At 46.4% G+C, this 26,356-nt stretch overlaps 1 protein-coding gene across 1 annotated transcript in view; it reads right to left on the bottom strand.

Annotated features, from left to right (window-relative positions):
* LOC135400168 (uncharacterized) overlaps positions 1 to 24,874 on the bottom strand; it is a 62,752-nt gene extending 37,878 nt beyond the window's left edge. Inside the window, exons 1-6 of the mRNA XM_064631901.1 lie at positions 24,703 to 24,874; positions 15,342 to 15,416; positions 8,204 to 8,236; positions 6,001 to 6,042; positions 3,170 to 3,220; positions 949 to 981 (exon numbers count right to left, since the gene is read on the bottom strand). Coding sequence (XP_064487971.1) covers positions 949 to 981; positions 3,170 to 3,220; positions 6,001 to 6,042; positions 8,204 to 8,236; positions 15,342 to 15,416; positions 24,703 to 24,747 — 279 coding nt within the window. The 5' untranslated portion in view covers positions 24,748 to 24,874. The remainder of the gene's footprint in view (positions 1 to 948; positions 982 to 3,169; positions 3,221 to 6,000; positions 6,043 to 8,203; positions 8,237 to 15,341; positions 15,417 to 24,702) is intronic.
* Between the last annotated feature and the right edge of the window lie 1,482 nt (positions 24,875 to 26,356).

The following is a 26,356-nucleotide window of genomic DNA, read 5'->3' on the forward strand; positions in this document are numbered from 1 at the left end:
TGTACGTGGTGAAGCTTTGTGTTTAAGAGTGCACAGAGTGCAAAGATTGCTCATTTGTGCTTGAACAGTCCATTTCAGACCCTTTCTCTCCTGTGCCTCAGAAACTTGTGAAACAGAACCAACCTCCGCGTGCGCCAAAACAATCACACGTGGGTATAGCATAAAGGACCAAACCGGTCTTGGAGTAAGGTCGACATATGCTTGCGGTGTTCCCTCTGATCCCCAATCCCGTCGTTCCCATTCAGAACTATCTATTGAAGACGGAGATGACTTGGTCCAGCGCAAGCCCAAGGTCATCCGCGCCACAGTGCATGCGCATGAGCAGCTGTGAAAAAAATCTACTGAATAATAAATGTCCCGTGATTAATCGTAGGTCATCAGAAGAACGTGAGCGGACAGCAGCGAGAACATAATGGCTGTCCGTTGTCCGATGTCTTCTGACATTGAAGCTTGTGTGCCTCTGTAAAACGCTTCTTGACAGTGTGCGCGGAATGTTTTGTATGTATGATGGTGCCAACACTGTATACCACTTTCAAGGTACGTATTTTCAGAATAAAATAGTTTGTTGTGTAGAGCCTCATTTCACACATACACTAGGGCGGCACAACAGCGTTAAATTTTACCGAAACTTGACAACATTCTCTCTGATTAGCAATGTCGCTATATGCGCCACGACAACGAAGGGAATAAGCTTTCGTGGAAACATTGTGCTACAGGATTATAGCAGGCTCCACCGTTTCGTCTCCAAATCGTTGGCACCCTGCTTTGGAAGAATAGTTTCTTGCTTTTACGTGCTCAACTTCATAAAAATAAGTCATTCATTTATTAAATTTATTCCTTTCGAACTTTTTTTTTAATCTAAGTCCTAGGCGGGTAGCGACACTCTTTCCCCCAAGCATCGAATGGTAGCACCAACAACGTTACACTAATAGGATATATTTCACATACCTTGGGTTCGTTGATGACATCCTGCAGGGTCACCTGTGTGTGGCGGGAACGCAAGCTGCATCTAAGCCATCTACTTATTTATTAATGCACGATGTAGAACAAAAAACTTGAAGGCCAGCAGGAACACAAATTCCACTGATCAATCGCAAGCGAGTACCTGAGTCCGCTACGGAGCAACAAAATCAGGCACGCATACGGACCAGGGAATGCACCAGAAAAGCAATGGCGCTTCAACCAAGATCCTGCATTTTTAAATCAGAACTTCACCGCATAGCGCGCTCTTTGCCAACCACCATCCCCAGTGACAGTGCCCCCTGATTGGAAGGCGTACGCCTTTTTGTGATACTGATGCGGTTATCCTAATTGTCAAAGGGTGGTGGTCCTTGTCGTAGCCGGTCACGCTCACTCGGGCAAAGTCACGGAAGGGGGCATGCGTCTTGGGCCAACTTCTCAGGGAACGTCTGAGGAAAACTGCGCATTCCCCGTGCTTTCCACAAATCAGGAGTGATAGCTGTATATTTTTGCGCAATGGTTCGCCTTCACCGCGCTATGTGGTGAAGTTATCCTATAAGAGTGTTCCTGCACTCGGCACCGTATTTGTGGACCCTACTTCATACAGAACGCACCGGAGAAAGGCGTTGCTGATTGGTCCGGTTAGAGGAGATGAACTGATCGGAGCGGACAGCGCGGTAAACGGGCAAGCGTGGCGCGGGCACGTGCACCACTCAGTATTGACACGCCACCAACCAACCCGACGGGAGCGGTCGTTTATCGTTTATTCGTAACTCCACAAGGAAAGCTAGAAGGACAACGAGTATTCCACGCCAAGCGAGTTCCAGTATTTTTTCCAGGTTTTAACTCAAATCAGGGCAGATAACGATATCATTCGAGATGATGGTTCGCTAGGAGCGTGCTATGTGGTGAAGTTCATTTTTAAGAGTGCAACGTGCCAGTCCGAAAAGCCCCCCACGCTCATTTTGAGTTGAAATACGAAGTTCATTTGAATTCTGGCGCCAGGTGCGACACATACATGCAAATGGTCCGTTGAGGTTCTGAAGGACGTGCTGTTTTAACGCACTGCACATCCGCCGTACTCCCCGGATGTTGCCCGACCGAGAGCAAGGTCTTGTTTTCGAAGCTTTAAGGAGCTTCAAGAACGACGTGCCAAGGGCAATAACCAGGTTAATATGCCGAACTGTAATATAGAATTATGACACTTCCTTGGCGGACCGAGAACATTTCAGCATCCCCTGGTATGGTACGTGACGATCGAATACAGGACAGCCGGCTGGCTTTTAATTGTGTTCTGCTCTCTAAATGTATAGATATTCATTGCGTCAGCAGGAAGCATATCGGATAAAGTATGAACTTCTTTCTTGTCTTCTTAAATATACCACGTTGCTCATCGGTACGCTTTCTGCACAGCAGTGCCAAAATGAAAGTGCCAATTGTAAATGTACTACGATATACAGCCTGCCTCTACCGTCTGGAAAGTTTCGACGCACTTTCTTATCGTTGATATTTACATGTGCGACACTGTTGCCGTCAAATACCCTCCACCCCCCACCCCCCGTGTGCAAGAAGGAACCAAGCTAAGCAACAATAACATCTTTCGCCTTTACCAACATAGCTGTCGTCATCCGCCATTCACTGATAACGACGGACCGCACGACAAGGTCCTCGATCGGAGTAAAACTGTGTCGCTCATTTCCACTTCCCGTCGGCTGAGCCAAGAGTTTCGAAAACGGAAATTTCACTGGGCATGCTTCGCTTAGCGACTGATTGTGAAATACTTGTAGAAATATTGAAAAAAAAAAAAACACGTGTTTTTGATTGGAATAGTGTATTACGGCTATGGGCTTCCGAATTCAAGAAGGAAAATGCTGCCTTTGGTTGGCAGTTTCTCAAGATTAATTATGCAACTTGGCTTAATTAATACGCATCACGAACGCAAATGGCCTCAATGTGTGGCAAAAGTCCGTGTGAATGTATTTTAAGTGGTTCCATAATTTTCTGAAGTAAAACCCACTTTTAGGTATTCAGGTGCTTTCTCTCGTGCAGCACCCTGCATTACAACGTTACAAAACATATCTTACGTTTCATTTTATCATACTGATCTGATAAAATGTGATTGTTGGTGAGGTGCTAGTGCAAACGTGATGATCAACGTAGAGCACCCATTTTAGTATGAGGGTGTCACAAATTCTGCAGTATGATTTACCTCCAAAAACAGTTGCAGATCCTTCATGGGCCCACGGGACTGGTTAGCGTTCTGAAAGTAAATTCACAATGTTAACCAGGCTAATGACAATATTATACAGGGTGGTCCACCAACCATGATAGAAATTCATAGTAAAAAACGTAGGCCCCGGAGAGATGTGCGGTCAAGGGATTTTTTTCTGCCAATAACTTTTGCCACATATTGGTAACATTTTTATTTCATTTCAATTGACGGAAAGTTAAGTTCTTGAATTGAACTCCGAAATTTCCCAAGGCAACCTAACGTTTTCTTTGCGGAAATGGGTTCCCCATGGTCATCTTTCTCAGAATAGCACATAATCCCACTCGTAATGCAATGGCAATTGCCGAAATAAATTCGCCGAAAATCCGTGGAAATGAGCCCTTGGCTCCGCCTCTTTTTTGACGGCTCGTAGTGTGAGCGCAAAGCTGCGAAGAAAGAAGGTTACATTGACAAGCCACACGAGGGAAGAAAAGCTTACTAGCCGTCGGGCGACCTCATTTTTGATAAGGTAGCTCTGATTCCCGCACTCACCGCGCGTGTTTGTTCCGTGGCTAAGGCTTGTAAACCTTTCCCCCCTCGTGTGGCGTGTCAATGTAACCTCCGTTCTTTGCAGCTTTGCGCTCAAACTACGACCCGTCAAAAAAGAGGCGGAGCCGAGGGCTCATTTCCTGGGATTTTCGGTGAATTTATTTGGGCAATTGTCATTGCATTACGAGTGGGATTATGTGCTATACAGAGTAAAATGACCACGGGGAACCCATTTCCGCAAAGAAAACGTTAGGTTGCCTTGGGAAATTTCGGAGTTCAATTCAAGAAAATAACTTTCCGTCAATTGAAATGAAATAAAAATGTTACCAATATGTGGTAAAAGTTATTGGCAGAAAAAAATCCCTTGACCGCATGTATCTCCGGGGCCCACGTTTTTTACTATGAATTTCTATCATGGTTGGTGGACCACCCTGTATATTGAATCATGCATTACCCAAGGTTCCGTACACCATAAGACAAGAAGCGGAGTAATTGCAGCTTCTAGTCCCTTAGAGTGCAATTAGTCCCAATTTTAGTCCATTAACCCCGGCATTTACTCCCCAGGAGCGCGAATTGTCACTGAACTTGGCAAATGGTCTTCCGAATGAAACAGTCTACGTGAATATGTGCTCTTGGTCAATTAATTTGATGGCATATGGCTGCATAACTCAGCCGACTTATCAATTTTCCACCCACCCAGAGTAAGAAACAGCGCTTCTTTCTTCGCAAAACGTATGTCGCAAGATTTTATATGACTCGATATATCATGGTTGACCTTTTGATTTAGAGTATTTTCATGCATGGACACGAGCTATGTACCTGGGACTCTTAGAACAGATTGTGAAACGCAGCCTCCACTCTGTGACAGTCCCGAAAGGGACTATTTTGGTGTCAATGCATTTAGTCCCCAAAATGAGTAAAGTTGCTCCACTTGTGCTTAGAGTGTACTAGGCTCCCTGTTATTCTTGATATGAAGTAATGGTCCACTAACTAATATTTCGTCTACTGTCAGGCTGTTCGCAGATGATTCAGTTATCTACCCAAAAATTGTGTCTTCCTTTGATCAGCGTATGTTACAAGACGACCTTGTGAATGTGTACACGAGTGGTGCGTAACAATGCACACGCACTCTTAGCAAAAAGGGTGGAGCAGTTACACCTTTTAAGAGGAAATAGGTTGTCGCATATGTTGTGCCTATAAAACGTTGAAAATATTCTATCTGCTATCTATGAGTGATAGGGTTACCGCTCTGATTTGGTGAGCGAGGAGGGCGTACGCCTTTTTGTAGCAATTTAGAGATATGATAGTTGATTTTTACCACCCTTTTACACCCTTTATCAGACGCTACGTTGACCTAGGCGTAGAAGTTACAGCATTTTCACGCCTTTTTTTTTATAGAGTGTGCCGTTAAACCTACACATAAATGTAATATTCCCTTATGTTGTCACCGTGTAGTCCTCGTGCCGCGGATGATTTTACGTACACGATTAATGACACGATCATCCCCTTCCCTTACTGTTATAAATATCTTGGCGTTTCCGTTTCATCCAGCAGTACATGGAACAGTCATGTTGAACACATTTCTACTAATACAGTAGGCGTTGATTTAAAAGAGCACCCCCTCACCTAAAGCATCTGGGACACACTTGTTGCGCAGGACCAGAACTGGAGTACGCCTGTTCTGTGTGGGACACTTCACAAAGTTATCTGTCCGATTCCATTGAGCGCATCCAGAACAGATCTGTCAGTTTCAGCGCTAACGACTTCTCTTTCTGCACATCTGTATCGTCATTAAAACGTAATTATATTTTCACTAGGGTGTCTCAATACCCCCCCTGCACCACACACACACAGAGGGGGCTACTACGGCCCGCAGGAAGAACATTTTGTATGGGAGAGAGTTCAGGATTTTAATTCAGTCTTTAAGGTGGTACTGAACGACTCTCGTAAATAGTTATTCAGCATTATAGGCAAGAAGGAAAGAATTGCAAGCGCGTTTTATTCACAGAAAAAGCTCCGCGCCGCAAGGACAACCGTGCCGTCGTTTGTCTGGAAGTGCCAGAGAAAACCCGAGACTACACAGACGGCCCCCAAGTGGCACAATGTACTGAAAGTCGAGTGCAATGTGGGTGAATGGGTAGGTGGATATAAGGCCTTGAACAGGCTCGTGAAACTAAAAGCATTGATAAGACACATACCGTCCACCCTTATTACACTCGACTTTCAGTACATTGTTCTACTTGGGGGATCTTGGGGCAACATAAACATGAAAATTATCTTACCTCTATGAAGGCATTCACGGCGCTCGCCATGTAATCGATGACCTTGGAAGGAATAAGACAAGGGTGCTATGTTCATTGATATAACTGGAAGGGCGGAGCGTCCAAGTCTAAGATCATGCGGGAAGTCACAGTGTTTTTGCTCTGTCATCCCAGTATAGATGCGCCTCTGAGAACCCTAGATATGTCGCACAGGACAGGAACCACATTATGGGGTAGTGGCACGGATATATATCAAACACTCTTCGAGGATCAGCATTATCATTGAACCAAAGGGATAATGTGTGCAGGCAAATATCACGGAGATGACTCTTAGGAATGGCTGCCGCGTTCCAGAGGTTGCGATACTTTCATAGATGTGGTCCATTATCTCACGCACACATCGTATTGCACACTGGAACACTGAGGGGGAAAATGATTTATTCTCCTGTGTGAAGTACTTGGCGAGATGGGAACCCTTAAACACACGTACGCGTTAAGCTCTGACATTAAGAGCTCCGGCCTTTCCCATTGGTATTTGTAAGCAAGTGACTTCTACCGCGCTTCCTCCCTCTCAGAGACCTGATGTGACGTCAGAGACGCATGAGTTCCGGTATATTTGCTCTGTCTGTTTTCTACGCGTATATAACGTCCATTACTGTACAACATGGAATGCAGGTTCACATCGATGTAAACCTGGTTACATTTAAGTTTATGGGGAATAACTCGAGATGAAGTGTTGCAACCTCCTTTAAAGGAGCATGGAAGTGACATTTCATATGGCTCGACACCCTGCTTCATCCCTCTCCATCAAGGCAGTCGTGGACGAGAGACACGAGCCACGCGTGACGTAGAAGCTGCTCAGTGCCTGTCTGCTTCGTTTTTTCTACTCGACTCACGCGCCGCTTATACATGCTTGAGCTGTGCCGTTGGACGTCACTGGTGACGTGCCGGAGCCCGTGATATGTCACGACGACTTCTGCTTCGCCGATGCGCTCTTTGGATGTGGAGAGGTTTTTTCTAAAGGTGTGCGGAACAGAGCCCTACGCGTGCTCTGTAGGTCACCTGCGCTCATCGTTTTTTTTCACGGGAGCTCATTTTATGTGTTGGGGAAGACGGCGCAACGAAAAACTAAAAGTATTTTGGGCGTCACTTCTATGGTGCCTTAAGAATTGGATTGTTTTTGGACGCCGTGAAAAAGAAAGCTGCGGTGCATATACACGCTTAGACTCTACAGTTCCCATACTTCCATTAGAACTTTCGACTAATTTATACCTATGTCAGGCGATCACTGACGAGGCGGTAAAGGAGCAGAGAAGTCACGCCCCAAGTACTGTTTGTTTTTCGCTGCGACGTCCTCTGCAACGAATAAAACGAGCTCTTGCGTAAGAACGTTGAACGAACGCGCAGGTGACCTACAGAGTACGCGCGAGGCTCTAATCCGCACACATAAAAAGAATCCTCTGCACGTGCTCTCCAGAGCGCACGGGCGAACGAGAAGACGTCGTGACGTACAAAGGGCTCCGGCACGTGACCAATGACGTCTAACGGCACAGCTCAAGCATGTGTATAAGCGATCCGTGAGCCGAGAAGACAAAACAAAGAAAAAAAGGCACCGAGCACTTTCTACGTCACTCGGGAATCGTGTCTCTCGTCCGCGAAGTGCTTTCCCCGACTGCGTTTTGTAAATTTTATTGCGCCGTGACAATACGCCGCAGAGCGAAAATATTTTGCGTGGTGACTCCTAGCGGACAGCTTCACAGATGAAGCACCGTTTCGAGCCACGTTAAATGTCAATTCTATGCTCCTTTAAAGGAAGGGGACTTCAAAGCCCGTAGCGGCATGAAGGCCTTCCTGCGCATGCAGCATTGTCGGACGGCAACCGCAACTGGCTTTCAGTGACATTTGCAAGGCGTGCGCGTGGATTGGGTAGGCAAACATAGGGAGGAGAATATTACCAAATAAATATACAGTATTGCTATGGCAATTGCTACTTTTTTTTTCTGTGCCACTGGTTTCAGCTGGTTTTCAATACGGCAGAGAGCAAAAAGATAAATGCGGCGAAATGGTGTCAGTACGTGTTGGTACTTTTGATCGGCAGGAATAGAACCAGTATCTTGTTACATTTCTATCCAACATGGCGCAAGTTTCCAGATCCCCATACTAGCGCTTGCTGGCACTTTTTTTTTTTCGCTAGAGCCTGTACTACTGACTTTTCGATAATTACCTTTTCTGCCGCTTGTGTATAATTCTCCAAAGCCTGGAAGTATACAGAAGGACAAAGTGGATTTAAGGAACGTTTCGTGATAGTGTAATATCGATACCGCACAACCAGGAATCACTGAGAACTAAAACTGATAATTTGTTCGTCGCAGTATTGCACCCACAGTCTCCACATTTTCCTACATATTACGCTGTATGCTATGTGGGGACAAGCCGTGTTATTTTCATTGTGTGTGGCGAGCGAGATCAGCGGTAGAGAGCCTTCCAATACCGTGCGCACACAGGAGCCATCATAACATACCGTGAAGGCATTCCTGGTGAGGGATATATCCTGCGAATAATATGCAGGGTTGACCAGGATAAAGTTTCGGCTTTTTAATGACGATAGAACAAAGAATATTGCCTTTCGGGAACTTAAATATGCATCGGACGACATATTCTACACCAAAATACTATATCAGTCCAGTCACTCCGTTGAAATTACTGCGAATAATTCGTGAAGAAAACAAAAAAAGAAACGGCGTCTCTATAACATTTTTTATATGACCAATATCGGTTTCCGTTCCTTCCGCTGGTTGACGCCACAGTCGGAAGCGACGTTGAAGACGAGATTGAGGGCCAGCTCTCACTTGGCGACGCCCGACGGTCGCTTTCACGACGTCGGGGGAGGTGGCGAGAACGATACACTGGTAACCAATAACGTGACAGAGAAAGGGCACGCCTCTTGAGTATTCGTATGTTTTGGTCGACGGAATGCCACTGTGGTGGGAACATGAAAATCATGCGCCTCTACTTCCGTCGCCCATTCGCGACGTCGCTTGAGGCGTCGCCATGGCAGAATTGGCCCTGAGAGCAACGGAGTGCGTCGAACTTGATGCACTAATGCGTGTATAAAGCTATTTTGTACAAATAAATGAAGTTAAAATCCGGTCGGGTTGGTGATCCATACTAAAAGGAAGAAGAAAAAAAAACATTGCTATGGGCTAACGAAAATGACAAAGGACGAGACAAACACAGCACTGCCAACCAAAGACTTTTATTTGTGAAACATCCCCCTTTTATAATAGAACAACCCTCTCCCCTTCCTGCTCCTGTCGAAGATCCCAGAACTGCCGAGCCGCGCACCTAGGTCACCAGAAAGTTCATCACCTTATCGTAACCTTGACGTTAGTAAGTAATGCCTCGCACCCAATACACGTGGCCAAATGTTCCCCCAAAGTAAATGATGAAAGATGGAAGTCGCTGAAAACGTCAGCCAACTGTAGGACTCGAACCCACATCTTCTGGATTACCGGCCCAGGGCTCTACAAATTGAGCTAAGCAAACACAACTCCCCAGCGACTTTCAATGGCGCGTCATCAGAAGGGACAAACCAGCCACTCTCTCCCACTCATCCTCCTTTCACTCTTACATTTTTGCTAACTCATACACACATTCATACGACGGTATCGACGCAAGCGGCATCAGTTCAACATGAGACAATTGATGACATCATTTGAAGCTCCATTGGAAGTCGCTAGGGAGGTGTGCTAGTTTAGCCTAGCTTGACATAAAATTCTAGTGCATGATAAGTCCCTCGATGTCCGGAAAGTCTTTAATCGTCATTATAATCCCAGAACATTACCTTCGACAACGCTATAGTACGCAGAGTGTGCGCGCAAGGGCACTCATTAGGAGGGCATTAGCACACTCCTAAGGCAAAGTCTAAGGGGGGAGGGGGGGGGGGGTAAACATTGCTTGAAGCACCGTGCGTCGGAGATCTCCGGCACACGTCAAAAGAACCCCAGGTGGTCCAAATTATCCGCAGTTCTATACCCTGCGGCGCGTGCAACATGTCGCCACACTGCGCAGACAAACCTTACGGGTAACATCACGGTATCCTTATTACCCTCAATCTGACCTCCCCTTCATATCTTGAATACTTATCGTACGAAGTCGAGGTCAATAACAATATGGGTAAGCTGAACATTGCCTCCGGCAATGTTTGTCGAATGTTTCCGGCGCAGTGCGCAAGACCCCGGGTCATCGAAATGATCCCGTACTCGTAGCCCGCTCCGCGTGCAGCGCATCGCCACACAAATATTGGCAGACTAAGCTTACACTCCTAAAAGAGATATCGACTGCATAACAGGTCCCTTCCCAACCATCATCAAAATGACATCGTTCTATACGCTGATTTGTCTACAACGGGAAGCGTACGGCTTTATGTGACACTTACGCAGTAACGTTTCCTCAGACGCTTTCACACATATGTCGGCACAGTTTCCTTAGAAGTCGGCCCAGGGCGTCAGTCGTGACGTTGACCACATCTGTGAGGCCGACAACGGCGAGCCGTTTCACCAGCACCATCACCATCACAACCGTAATGTTAAAATTACACTAGAAGGCACCAGAACGCAATTATTTCTCCTCGCGAAATTAAAAAAAAAATTGTTACCTTGACACCAGCGCAAAAGGAACTAGAGTAAACTGATACGTCGTTAGTGATATATGAGCGAAAGAAGCCACAACTGACGCTTTATCCCTCTCCTATACGCAAGAAGCTCCACAATGAGGAAAGGCCCTCCGATTGGTCCGCGCAAACGATCGATCCAATCATCGAGAGAGGTCGTTAAGTTGAAACCAATTTGTGCCTCATCCGGCATTTTGGGAGGGATAAAGGCCAACCTTCATGGAGCGAATTTTTTTGAACGAAGTTCGCGCGGCAGACTACCACGCGCGTTCAGCCCACAGTTGTACGCCGTCACCAGCTCCATGGGTGGAAAAACTAGCGGACGGCGTCGGAAAGTCACGCCCTGATGTCACTGTCAAGGTGAAAGCTGCTCAGTTCATCAGTTGCTCGAAACATTGCATTTAATGTCACAAATTTTGCAACTAAATCCATCAACTGCCTAAAAAAGCGTGCCCAGTAACGTACCGAAAGGCACATTCACTACTACGAAAGGAAAACATGTTTCTTAGCAGAGAATGCCTGGCGTTCTTGCAATGCAGAATAGGCGAAACAGCGAGCAGACGACAGCATCCCATAGAGAAGAGGACGACGACCACGACGACGATGACTCACGAGAGCAGACGACTACTTGCAGACGACAAGACCTAGCCGGCGTAGATTCGAAGCAGGAGGGCGCTTTCATTGGTTCATCTGCAGTTGACGCTTCCAGAATCGCAGACACTTGGCGAAAGTATCTGGCAAGGATGGATCGCCAGCGAACTCTCACATTTTTGACGCCTCGCTCAGGGCGTCCGACGCTGAGCGAAGTTCGCAGCTTTTTCGCTCTACATTCGCTCCATGGATATTGGCCTTAACGCGCGTGTTGCAGTTTCATTTCGTTCAGCTCATAAATCCCGAAAGACGCAGCGGATGAATTCCGCTCCTTTTCTGTTGGTGTCAAGGTAGCGACATCAGCAAAGGGAAACTTTGTCATTTTAGTGTCCCTTTAATAGTCGAGAAGAGTCGTCTCGCCTATTCGGGATATCGGATGTGATCTTTCTGTTTAATGATCCGTTATGCCACGAGCTTCTCTTTTAAGAGTGCACGTGTAAACGTACCATTACTTGTAGTTGAAAGATAGAAAATCCAGCGAGCCAATAAAGAAACGTGAACAGATACTTTTCGTTAATAATTATCAAGAGCCTCATCCTTTATTTATTTATTTATTTTTTAAATCCGGGTTTTTGCCTATGAGCGGCATACAGTCGTGGAGAGAGGGCACCATTAAGGAGTGGGGGAATCCTGTGCTGGCTTCAGGGGGAACTGTGCCGATATTCGACTGGAAAGTCTTCGGAAAACCCAGGGAAAACCTCAGACAACACAGCCGGTGCCGGGAAACAAACCCGCGTCACTTCCCAGCCTCGACATGGAAGGCGATCGTTCTAACCGCTACGCCATGCGAGCTGGTTGACTTCAATATCGTCGGCTTTCCCTCTGGGCCCCCCATTATTCCTGACCCACAGTGCGCACAGCGGGAAGAAATCTATGGTTATCCGTGTATTCACACGGACGACATCCCCACGGAAGATTCTAGTGGAACGAAAAGCGAAAACAATGCTCACACAGTCGAAGTCCCGTCCCATCCCATGTTACGTGCAGAGTTCATACGGCGCCATTCATAGCAGACGACCCTTGGCAGACGACACCGTCAGCGTCTTTCCCTGTCGTCTGCTACGGAATATCTTGTGGCTGTGTCGCAGGATACCCTACGGTTAGCAGTCTACGTGAAGACACGACGTTGAATGCTCGCGCTCACGTGACAGCAGAAAGCTATGACCTTTTTTTTTTTTGCATTCTCCGCTGTATTCTGGGGAATGTCCTTCGTGTGAATACAGAGTATGGATCCCAGGAATAAACGTCTTTGATGATGCCAGTACTTTAAGTGGGGCTGTGATCAGCGCTCCCTTCTAGCCGTTCACGCGGTTGTGGTGAGGCCTACTGTACGTGCTTTATAGCCTTCCAATCTTGCACAGAATTTCCACAACGTCATTCAATACTCTTGGCGCCCTATTTGCCAGAAGCCTTTGCCGCTGCTTTGGAGTTCTCAGAATGTCTGAAACACGGCAAGCCCTGGCTGAACCTGGTGAACTCCCGGTGGACGTTCTCCGTGAGCGTGAAGTGGCTCGGCACTTCCTACGCTTGCGTGCGCGTCAACCACTTCCCTCGGGAAAATTCGATACCGTGCTGAAAGCGATTTCCATCGAGTTGGGCAGAGGACACGCCGCCGGACAAGGCTTCACACCGACCCCCTGATTCCTTCTTGTGCCACTCACCTTCCTCGGTGGGTGGTACGGGTGGCAACCGACCAGCTGGAACGAAGAGGTCAGGTTCCCCCACAAGTTTTTCGAGCCCGTTTTTATGCTCTGGTAGACGCGAAGTTTCCTACCTCTGCCGCAGCATACACCGATGGCGCTCAGCCTCGAAATGGCAAGTCCGCATCGGCATTGGTCATCCCAACCGAAGGCGTAGTGGAAGGCCGTCGCCTTTCTTATTAAACCTCCTCCACAGCTGCGGAACTCTATGCCATACCTTTCATTCTGCAGCATGTCGTTGATCTTATCCCGCGGGAACGGGTTGTGTTCACTGAATCTATGTCTACGCTGCTAGCAATTGAAAATTCTAGCATCTGATGCTTATCCGCACAGTTGGTGATGGATGTGTTAATGGCTTACAACCTCGTCTACGAAGCAGGGCACAGGCTGGTTCTCCAGTGATGGGTTCAAGCCCATTCCGCCTCGATGTGGCTTTTACAGCGCAGTGGGGATACCGCTTGAGACAAGTTGACTCTCCACACTGCTGTCACTGCTCATTTTAACAGTTGCAATCTACTTCTGGACATAGTCCAATGGTTCAATACAAGTATTTTAATACAAGTACAGAAGAGCCGAGGAGCAAGTGAACAATGTGAAAGTTTTATCCCCACTTTTTTCTTTATCACATCACCATCACCATCAAGGTGAAAGTTTTCTGTGATTTTCCATGGCATTCAGATACTTGATTATTTGAAATATTATTTATTTGATTATTTGATTTATATTTAATTATAGCCATGCTGCCTGTAAATAAGCTTTAAAGATGGAAGAAACTGTGTACAGATTCACGTTTGTAAAAGTAAACTGTATTATAAAATTTATAATGATTAAAATGCGTTGCATATTTCCACAAACATTTACGAAGCGGCGACACGAAAACCCTTCAGTGCCATGAAAGTCGATACCTTCGGCTGATTTCGTTGTCATGTTTGAACTCAGCGCATTAGAATAATTAACTAGTGCGGCACTTCATGAACCACAAAAGTTAGAAAAGAACGAAGAAAAGAAAAGAAACGTAGACCTGTGTTTAATTTCACCGTTTCTTCCTGTGCTTCATGCTTCTTTTTATCTACCAGGTTACCGGCACAGAATGCATTCTTTCAGGGCATTCCTCAATAGTTATGCAAACCATCACCCGCCGCCGTGCAAGATGATATGAGATACACAGCAATTGGAGTTACGTATATTATGGTGTCTTAAAGTGCAGCTCCGCTGCTGTTCCGAAAGTATGAAGACGTTGTGATATTCAGAACCGTGGTCCCAACTTCATTCATAAACGCACATTGCTTTCCAAATTTCCATACTCGTTCGTGAGAAATTTGAGAAAAACTACCGGGCGGCGGTTCCACTTGTGACGTCATTCTTGGAACTGCGCGGATTGGATAGCCACACCTAGCCAGCTCTGCCTGGCAACCAGTTTGTGTTTACACTCCGTCATGGCCTCTGTATCGTGCTGAAATAGCTGTCACGAGCTATCGGTGACCACCGCACCGTTTTATCATGTTTCATAAGGAATACTTCGTCTTCGAGCACGTTCTCGTTCTCAATAGCTTTGGTGGTGCTTTCAGCACGCGCAGCAAGTCCGCGCATAGTGCGCTGCCAAAGCTATTGAGAATGCGTAAGTGTACGTCACACGATAGGTGTTAGGTCTTGTTGGTAGCATGAAGCACAGTGCGGGCACAGAATGTCCGCTCACGACGGCCGTCGTTGCACAATGAGGCCATCCTGTAAGGCTCGTTAAAGAAGACCGGCAAAACTATCTTTGAGGCTATTAACGACAGCAATTATCACGGAACACACCCAAAACATTCACCTTCGCCCATAGATCTCCGCCATCGCATCGACAATTTGGCGTTAGCCAAGCCACGAGCGCGGCTAAGCCAGGACGAAGCCGGGATTGGTCAGGGTTTGCCGACCACAGGACCGCCGTGCCAGGGAAATTTAAAAAATTATTTTCTTAAAAACTACAAACAAATGGGTGAAAAATTTTCACATGTATGCTCCCTGTGCGGAAACGAACGCACAGCCCAAGCATGGCTTCATTCTGTCGCAGTCGAAAATCGGCGGAGCTGAGCTTTAAAGCTCAGCTCCGCCAATTTTCGACTGTACGATGTACGAGCTGCAACGAGGCACAGTCGTTAGCGCCGAAGCAAGAAAGAGTCCTGTATATTTTTGATGGAAATCTGGTAACGGAATGAATCAAAGGTTTGAATTATGATAACAAGTAGACAAAATTAACATAGCGTAGAACGTGATTGGAAGTGAAATTGTTATCGCATTCTAATGGGAACCTTTTAGGGTGTGCTAAGGGTGTATTAAAAACTGTGGTTGCAACTTACGACACCGATGGCATCAAAATAAGCCTTGACGTAATGCAGTCCAAATTCTTCACTGCTGATGGCTGTCCCAGGGCTCTGCGTACAAGAGATATATATGTGGTACTTAGAGGACTACATAAAAAAAGCTAGAAGTACCTTCCTAAGGAACGCAATGGTGCAGTAAAAAAGCATGAGTTGCGGCCATAAAGAACGGTACTGCATCATTTACTTCACACACAATAGGGAACGTATATAGTATACACCACAGACGTGGGAAAATTGAGAGGGAAAGGACGGCGAGGGACAGAGGGAAGACGGGTCAAGTACAACAAGGTCATCACAAGACCTTTACAGGATGGTACTATAAGCCACATGGATATACACTGAGGGCACGCTAACAGAACTGCCCAAGCTCGGGCGTTGTTGCCAAGATAGGGCTTAACCTATCGAGTCCGGGGCACCGACAGAATGTGTGTCACCTGAAGATGGCGCATTGACCACTTGACGTCATAACGTCATCACGGGGTCGGCGATTCTGTCGAGAGAGAACGTGGTTAGGGGTGCTAAGTAGGGAGTTCACGTTACTCGTCGGGGGCGCTGCGGGCGTCCGAGATGTAGTGACCACAGGGGTGACACAAGCCCGCCACTGTTATACCTACCATCAAGCGGGTGTCTTTGGCAAAACCGCCGTCTTGTCCTGGTCGCACGTTATAGAAAACGTCATTTTGAGGTCGTGTGACCTTGTTTACATGCCGTTTGCCGCCTGCCAGGCGCACATAAGGCCTGCGAGGCCTTATGTGCAAAACTGCGCGTTTTACTGCGAGATTATCGGATAAAAATAATGACCATGATCGAAAGACATTCAAAACGTCGCGCAGAAACAACAACCGCATTGTTTACAAACGGTTTGGCCGCCGATCACGGGCGCAGCCATCTTTAAGGTCACGTGTGCCTTTACGCTTGCTGTGACGTGCGACCAGGACCTGTCCAGGATGCATTGCGTTCGCCGAGAACGCTTTCGTCTACAGAGCAATACACTGAGTGCCATCCATGTGGGACTGACGGCGGCGGCGATGCGAGCAGCGCATGGAGCGTACTAGCGAGGATGCCGTCACGGTAAAAATAATACGGTGTAAAAATGGTGTAAATGGTGCGACTGTGTAAACACGTTGTAAAAATAATAACGGTGCTTTAGCGACAGTCGAAGCGTCGCAGATCATTTTAACTCTGATACGATACTTTGACTTTTTGGTCAGTTAATAACACGTTTGCAACTGCAGTATGGAGTAAGAGGATAAACGGCGCTATTGATTTTGATACAGTTATTGTTGGTTTGTGTATAGTGGATGCTGATTGTGATATGAGGAGCTACTGCTGCACGAGGGACGCTGTCACAGTGCATTGGCGCTCCATTAACCGATGGTTAATATTACATAATACCTAAAACCGATATGGTTTTGACAGTTGGGCCGGTGAAGTTTAGACCCTTTTCCATGTGATTTTGATACACAGTTTTTGTGATTCGAAATCCGCGCGTACGTATTTCCGTACGCTACGCACGAAGAACGGTGGCGCGTTCCAGTGCAGCAAGCACTTTTACCAGTGGCGATGACACAACTGGCTACTATATCCTGTAGTTTTTCTGATCAGTATTGCATGTAATTTATGCCGTCCGTCGCTCATATATCTAGTTCTAGTTTCGCGTATCTGTAATGTGCAATATATTATTGATGACGTACCAATATTACCACCAATATTATTCTATATGTGCTGTGACCTACGAGTGCATTACGGAATCCTGCAGCTCTAATTATTTTGTAGGGGATTACGTAGGCTCTTAAGCCGTAACTGTATTCTCTCTTTTCCTATGGCTGTGTTGTCTACAGCATTATGCAGAAATTTATGAGCGTGCGTCAACAGCAAGCCCCTCGCGGCTGTTCTTGAACACGTATAATATTAAAAAAACGTCATTATTTTAGTCGCATAACGGAGCGTTCGCAACTGCAGTATGTATCAAAGGAGGTAAGAACTCCTATATTCAGGTATATTTACTTACGGGTGTAATATGTTTAACACTGTTCTTCTACGTTTCGTAATTCTACGTACAATTTATTGTTCAATTCTTCTCCTTCATAACGTGTGCAGCATTAATGCAAAAACTCACTCTTTTTTTTGGGGGGGGGGGGGGGATACGGGCGAGTAGACGCAGTGCCATCCAGGATACCTCTATCCATTGCTACGTCACTTGAAGAATTGTAGCACCCAATCAGACGCCAACGCCGAGGTACATATAACGTTCTGCTCAACGCACTTCACCACATAGCACTCTCGTAGCCAACTATCATCCCGAAAAAGGACGTTCTCATCCCTGATATGTTGAAAACGGGAGGCGGAGCCTATTTCGTAGCCATAATGCTGCACGTAATCGTATACAATAGGTTCCGCCTCCCGTTATCAACAAATCAGGAGCGAGAACATTGTCATTTGAGATGATGGTTGACGAGCAGCGTGCCACATCTGGTGAAGAGACGAACCAGTCAGATTGATTTATACAAACGGTTATACGAAAGTCAACAAGTTAAAATCGCTGTTTGGAACCGGCACAGTCGGCGGGCCTGCTCAGTAGAGTTCATAGCCCCTTTAACACCGTGATTTTTTTGTACGCTACTATGACGGTGACATAAGCTACACAATAATGTTTAGAATGAAAGCTTTTGTAACTGCAGTATGCATGTGTTTGCTACGGTCTTTGGTATCAGCAAAGAAAGTGTTTCTTATGAAGGTGCGATTTTATTACGGAGGTGCCTTCTTTTATACGTTATGCACTCCATAATGAAGTTGTGTTCCAGCGCAGCATTTTGCAGATATTGGAGTGTTGGTCATTACGCCACATTTCTGTTACTTTGTGTACCATGTACACTGAAATTCACTACCATGGCGCAAGCACTGCAGCGCATTCGTGACAACAAAGCACTTGCGAAAAAAATTTACGTTTACGTCATCGTGTGGAAATTCACTGACGGGACACGAATTCACTCTCATCACACACTCTTCTACATTTCTTGTAATTCACACACACACACACCCACACACACACACACACATATATATATATATATATATTTATATATACCACGACCAATACACGACCGTAACACTCGCCCGTTCGCCTATGGGACTTCCGTCCGCGGCTCGAGGAGCGGAAGTGCCGTATTTCCGCGCGGAGAGCCCACCAGGGGTGCCAATTGCCGTACCCTGAAGAGCGCCTGTTGTAGCTCAGCTGTGTGCAATATGAGTGGTCTTTATGGTGAATTCTTCCTGCGTACATGTTTGTGTATCGTCGCAGGTCCTCTGTCCATGTAAAGCTAAAAGTTATGAAACAAAATACTCAGAAATGGTCTGTGCTCTGAAGCGTAAGGTGGCATGCAACACTGTGAAACTCACGCACTATGTACGTATGTATGTATGTATTTTGTATTTATATTTAAGTATTCAAAGGTTGTACTTATGCCCATCCCTAGTCGTAGGCCACAGTTTACCATGCGTTCTTTCAGAGAGAGATGCGTAAAAAGTAGTCAGCTACTAGATACAACTATTTATGGTACGCAATGCCGTCCATAAAAGCACACCGTATGGAAAGAAACAATCGCAATGAAGTTACTTGTGTCAGGACCCCGTGATATATTTCGAGCCACTTCTCCCGTAAGGCAGCATTTGAGCGGAACTCGTGGAAGGAACTACTTGGGTCCGACCCTGCCTTCTTCGACTTGCAAAGCGGGACGGTGCAGAACACCATCACGTCTCACGTCTGACAAACCCTGCACTGGAGACGAACACTGCCCACCGCGTGGAAACCAGCCAAGAGCCAAACGCGAATGACGGCAGCGACGGTATCCGCATAGCATGCGTCGTCTGCCGAGGGTCCCGTATTCAGCGCCACAAACGTGCGGCGGCCGCTTGGCGAAACTAAATCAGCGGCGCTGGGGCTAGGTGCGAGTGTTATGGTCGGTGTTATAGAGATGGTCGAGATATATAAACAAGACACAAATTGGAAGCATCTGGTGAACATGACGGAAGCCCACCAGGGGTGCCAATTGCCGTACCCTGAAGAGCGCCTGTTGTAGCTCAGCTGTGTGCAATATGAGTGGTCTTTATGGTGAATTCTTCCTGCGTACATGTTTGTGTATCGTCGCAGGTCCTCTGTCCATGTAAAGCTAAAAGTTATGAAACAAAATACTCAGAAATGGTCTGTGCTCTGAAGCGTAAGGTGGCATGCAACACTGTGAAACTCACGCACTATGTACCGCACATCGTGCACATAAACTTAGCAGCAGCACCTTGTGTGTTGGGCCAGTTCTCATGCGTTTATGATTGTCAGACGCAAGCGCGTTCAGAGTTTACGTTTCGCGTGAGAGGCATTCCATGTTAACATGCAGAGCAGTTACAGAGAATGGGTGAATACCACCGTAAGAAGAAACTGTTCCTGGCAAAAGATGACCGACACCAGTTATGGCGTCCAAAAGAATTTGTTGTATAAGCAAACACTTCAGTTTTGAATCAGCAGTTGCTTGTTTTGTTTTCCTACTTATCGGTCCTTTTTTTTTCGGTCTGCCATTACAAGGCTCTGCTAACCTTTATTAAGCTGTTCGGATAGAAGCCACTTTGAGAACTTTTCTTGATGGTGGCTTTTCTGCGACACTACCTTGTGGTGCCTTCTTTGTGTTCCTTTCGCACTCGTGGGAGATGCAAGGCCACCTCAACTTCGTGATCATTAAACTTCGGCCTTGAAATGCCGTGAACACGCTGTCGAGTAGTCTGTCGGAGGCAGGGATGGGCAGTGTTTAAATACATTGTAATTAAAGTACTACTTAAAATATATGCGCTTCACTGCGACCAGCTGCGACCAAAATATGTAAACCGAAACCAATTAATTACTGCAACAAATGACCCGCTTCGGTGGCAGATTTTTCTCTAAAAGGTGTCCACTGAAGGTCCCAAAAGGGGTAGTACCCAATTTAATGCCGATAGCGCCCTGCTTTAGAAGTTATGTTTTTCTACGAAACTCGTTTGAATTTTATTTAAATAATGAGCGCCTCCCACTCATTCACACGGTGCGTAGCTTGTAGGTGGTATCGGACAGATACTTGTAAAAAAAAGTTCGTCGATTGGTGCACCTGTTCGCGAATTATTTAGCCCGGGGATTTAACTGAAACACCCGGTATATAAACGACACGTATGTAATTATATTCAAATATCCGTTAGGGGGTATTTATCCTTGTAAATACTTTATAAATACTCCTAAGTATATACTCCTAAAAATATACTGACTCATGTCTTAAATATGCTGCACATTTGACCTTTTGGGAAGAAGGGCGCGTTTAGGGAGCGCCTTTAGGGAAGAAGGGCGCAGTGTTTGGGCTAACATGCAGCCGAAAAACGATTTTAGATGACGAGTTTTTCCTGTTGTTGGAGAGAACGGTCGCGGCTGATTACCTTGTTGTACAGCTTGGGACAAAAGTTTACGGAACACGCGAGCCACGTACTTTTTCTTCGGTGCGACACCCTAGCGGCTGCCGGAATCGGGTGAGTTCACTGTTTCAAAGGGGTGGACAGATGCGCTGTTAGCGACACACAGTGGTGGTTCCAGTGTCGCTTATGCGTGCCTGGGAAGTACAAGTTACCGCTATGTGTCGCTAACAGCGCACCCTTCCACCCCTCCGCAACAGTGAACTCACTCGCTTCCGGCAGCCGCTAGGGTGTCGCACCGGAGAAAAAGTACGTCGCTCGCGTGTTCCGTAAACTTTTGTCCCAAACTGTACCAAGCATATTCGTCAAATTTAATGCAAGCCTTTGTTCATCGGCACCTGCGAAGACGTTGATGTCTTTTGCGAATCAGATTGTACGGCCTAACACAAGACGCCGAAGTGATGCAGTCTTGAAAAGACTTGTAATTTTAAAATTACCATGATAATCTAACAAATAAATACTATTTTTCCTTCCTGATTTGTTATGATCATCGTTACTGTAGTTCCAGATGACATCTTCCTCACAGTATTTATGATAGTAGTTATGGTGTTTAGATACTGTATGTATATTTAAACACCACTTTCAACAAATTATTTTGTATTTATATTTAAGTATTCAAAGGTTGTACTTATGCCCATCCCTAGTCGTAGGCCACAGTTTACCATGCGTTCTTTCAGAGAGAGATGCGTAAAAAGTAGTCAGCTACTAGATACAACTATTTATGGTACGCAATGCCGTCCATAAAAGCACACCGTATGGAAAGAAACAATCGCAATGAAGTTACTTGTGTCAGGACCCCGTGATATATTTCGAGCCACTTCTCCCGTAAGGCAGCATTTGAGCGGAACTCGTGGAAGGAACTACTTGGGTCCGACCCTGCCTTCTTCGACTTGCAAAGCGTGACGGTGCAGAACACCATCACGTCTCACGTCTGACAAACCCTGCACTGGAGACGAACACTGCCCACCGCGTGGAAACCAGCCAAGAGCCAAACGCGAATGACGGCAGCGACGGTATCCGCATAGCATGCGTCGTCTGCCGAGGGTCCCGTATTCAGCGCCACAAACGTGCGGCGGCCGCTTGGCGAAACTAAATCAGCGGCGCTGGGGCTAGGTGCGAGTGTTATGGTCGGTGTTATAGAGATGGTCGAGATATATAAACAAGACACAAATTGGAAGCATCTGGTGAACATGACGGAAGAGCTTTTTCAGAGGTTGATGATGATGATGATGATAATGGGAGGTTTTTGGCGCAAAAGCGACTGAGACCATAGAGCGTCAAAAACTATGGTTGTAAATGACTCAATTTAGGTTCTGAGGTTGGAACATGGAAGCACACAAGCACAACACAAGCCTCAAACTGCCTGGGGCCTGCCAAAAGTTGAGGATCCTATTGTGCGTCTTTCTTTCTATGTATCGCCTAAACTGCGGCTCTGAAAAATCGCGGCGCAATGACTTCCACAAAAGGGATGACATCCGCGCTCAACGAAGGCAGAGGACACACCGGACGCGACCATCTATAGAAAGGGGGCGCTTCACATGAGGAGGGAGTTGGCGCTGCGGTCGCCGAGCAAAACTTTAGTGCGTGAGGCTCATGCCAGTTGCCTGAGTTACCGCCGCCGCCACATACCAAGAGAGCCTCTATCGTCCGCAGCGTCCCCGCAACGATAGCACCCCGTAGCAGTGGGCTTCCTACTTCGGACCTCTATGTTCCCGTGTGTCTCTCGACGGGGTCGCTGGGCCCGCGATGACGCCTTGACGTCGAGTAGCCAAAGCGCCATCTTCGTATGACCCGCCACCTGTCGTCACAATAGTAAAGCCCTCTATTCGTTGGGGATAATCCCTCTCTTATGGGCCCTTTTGGCAACAATTAAATCAGTACAAAAGACGTGATCATGACATGTTCGTCGAACTACGCTCTTACCACACCCCTCTGTAAATTGTGAAAGAAATTTAAAGCGAAATGATATAGAGCGCAACATACAAAAGCAGATAGACAGCACAAGACACAGCATAACATGATTTAAAGACCTCCATAAGCACCCTGTTCTTTCAAAATGTAACTCATCCGTGTATTGACACGAGCGACATACTCACGGAATATTCTAGTGAAAGAAAAATGCCAAAAGACTTCTCACAGAGCCGAAGTTCCGTCTCGTGTTATGTTGAACATTCACACGGTGCGGAATATCGGGAGTGGCGTACTGCGTATTTAGCAGACGACACCGTCAGCGTGTTTTCCTGACGTCTGCTACGGAATATCTGGTGGCTGTGTAGCAGGATATTCCCCACGGTTAGCAGTGTACGTGAAGACGTGACGTTGAGCGCTGGCGCTCACGTGACATCAGAAAGCTATGACGCTTTTCCCATCTTCCGCTTCTGGGGATGTCGCTGGTGTTGTTGTTATTGCTCCTTGAGCGGGATGGCGCTTATCCGTAAGGCAGATTGGCCAGGACTAATGAGGTGCGATCATCAGGATGGTAAAAACGAGTTAGAATACATGGTATCCCCGACAATAGGCGATTTCAGATATTGCCCTTGTGCTCCGCACGGGGGCCCTCCGTCGCGCAAGTCACGCGCATCGCGCAATGTGTTGTGGGAAATGGTTTGCATTCGTGCTCGTCTGCCTGTTTCTTGAAGGTGCGGGAGGTGAAGGAGAAAGAAAACCGAAACCGTTTGTGCTCTTCTCCTTCTCTCTGAATCATGAAAACTAAATCCCAAGGTGCAGCGGGGCTTTCGCAACACGGCGCTCTCTGGTGGGCCATCCATGCAATTTCGGAAATCGTCTATTAAGAAGAAGAAGAAACGTTGAGGCTCGCGCGCATTCGTGTACTTCCAGTGTACAACGAAATGTGGACTAGGTCAATACATGGACGATACTAAAGACACTATAGTATATACCAGTGTCTTACATAACGTCGTTGCAAGGGACGGCGCAACTCATATCGGAAACATTCTTTCGGCATGGAAACTCTTTAAAACTGGAATCGCAAAAGCATATACAGACTCTTCGATATGTTGGTTGGAATTTGCAATAGGGGTCGCTCAAACTCCTCGTCTGCCATCTTACTGAGGTTTCTCCAAACCGTACACTGGTACGCGCCAGGCGAACCAGTGACAATGAATAAAAGTAAGAAATATGGCCGGTGCAGAAGAGGGGGGGGGGGCACTATGAGAGTATATGTATCGGTAACGACACGGAGATCGCGTTACCACAAATTTGTAGCCGAAATACTATTCCGGTATCTACTTAAAGAAAAAAAAAGTATCGCGACCCACACTGTGTTGCCGAACATAGAGTATCGATTGGATTACGGTAACGGCGTTGCGTACGTACTCAATTACCTACGAAATTAATCATGAAAGATGGAAGTCATTGAAAAGCTTAGCCAACTGTATGGTTCTTAATATTTTACACCTTTTAGTATGCATTAGGGGTGTAATCCAAAAGTGCGATAATTCACATCCTTTAGGGTGCACTATAACACTGTTTTTCCACAGGTTATAGCCTGTTTTTTGACGGTGTAGCCTGTGGAAAAGGGTGTTATATTACACCCTAAAGGGAATGAGCTATCGCCCGAATGGATTACACCCTCAATACACGCTAAAGGATGTAAAAAAATTAAGAGTGATTACTCGAACCCACATCTTCTGGATTACCGGTCCAGAGATCTACCAACTGAGCTAAGCCCTTCAGCTAAACTTGGTAGAACGCTGGACCGGTAATCCAGAAGGTGTGGGTCCGAGTCCTACAGCTGGTCATTCTTTTCAGTGACCTCAATCTTTCATCGTACTATACTGCTTTGTACAGCCGCCCAGTAGAGTCCTCTGAACCTAATCTTCTCAAGTTTGCTTACCAGCATGAGTGTCCACACTAAGAGCAGTAGTAACGAAGCGTACATGACGAAAATTCTATGCCACGCAGCGAGAGGAAAACTAAACGAGTTTCAAAAGGGGTGCCCTGCAGACCAGTTACTGCATTTGTGAGTGAGTTATTAAAACGAGCTCGCCGTTTCTCTTCACGCAGGTGGTGCGCATTAGCGCGAGTATACTAATTTGAAGTCGTGACGTCAGCCGGGCGAACCCAATTTCTTTTCGTACTTTATTGAGCAGTTGCTGTTATACTGAGCGATGTTAACGTCACAGGGTAATTTCAACGGTGGTTGCTGTCCAGGTGTTGGCAGCCCGTACATAAAGCGAACGAACACGCGCGAAATTGGATGTTTTAAGCAGGCCGTACACGGTATTTACGCCTCACTAGCGCACGTTTTACTCATAAACACGGCGCCGTGGTGAAGGTTCCTTATTACGAAGAGAAATTGTAGTGATTGCACTCTGCACTCTTAAAACATAACTTCACCACATAGCACGGTGAAGTTCAGCCATTGCACGGAATGATAACCACCACGAGACAATTGATGTTCTGAGGCTGGAACACTAGAATCATAGAATATCAATTTCGTGATACCGCCCCCCCCCCCCCCCCTGGAATTTATGTAATGCGCGGGTCCGGATGCTTTTTTTTTATCAACTAACATAACTGCATAGTGTCAGCAAAAGGGGTACTGCGCCCGTTCTTAAACATATATTGGCCAGAACGGTGTTCGCCCAAGTGGTGGTTTGCTGAGAGCGTGCTATATGCGGCGAAATCCTATTTTAAGAGGCTATCTAACATATGCTGACATAATGCCGCGCATGTCACAGTAAATCATTTTACACCTTTTTTGAGTAAACTGCTTCTCCTATAACTGACTCCTTTTTTCACACCAAAGTGGCTGGTGTATTTTAGTACGGCGTTTACTGAAGTCTATTATATAGGAATCACTCCTATAATAGGTTCTTTAAGAGCAACACTTTTATTAGGGGCGTAATCCATTGAAAATATCATTTTGGAAAAGGGTATTCTATAGAGGATTCCTTAAATCTTATCGCGTAGGGTACTACGTGCTGCAGGAACTGCAGGTTCGCATTTTCACTTTGGTGGCAAGCACCACACAAAAAAGAAATGCGGTAATTCATGCACTGTGTTGCCTGCCTGTGTATCACGTATAATACCGCACAACTTTGAACAGTGAGTACTTGTGCACTTGTTGGCAAAGTTGATGAGATACTGAAGTTTCGGCGGACTGCTGGCATTGCCTGGATCGCAGTATCGTAACGCCGTCCGCTCTCGTGCAATGAGCGCCGTTCCGATGCGGGGATCACCAGGCGATGCCAGAAACGCGCTCGGTCACCATCGCGTATTGTCATCAACAGCGTGTGTATTGTCATCAAGCAGGAGAGCTATCTATATGGAGGTAGTCCCCTTTGGACAGATACTAACTTTACGTTACAGTCCTACAAGCTAGATAACAACATTCTCTAGGAGAGTTTGCTTTTCGTACTGACCACACCAGGTCAGTACGAAACACGGGAGCAATCCAAACACGGGAGAGCCGCTGCTGAGTGCAGTACGATCACAGCGAGCTGGCTAGAACACGATTTGCCACTCACCCTGAACATGGCGGAAAA

This window comes from Ornithodoros turicata, chromosome 7, assembly GCF_037126465.1.
Source record: "Ornithodoros turicata isolate Travis chromosome 7, ASM3712646v1, whole genome shotgun sequence".
In the NCBI taxonomy this organism is placed as follows: domain Eukaryota; kingdom Metazoa; phylum Arthropoda; class Arachnida; order Ixodida; family Argasidae; genus Ornithodoros; species Ornithodoros turicata.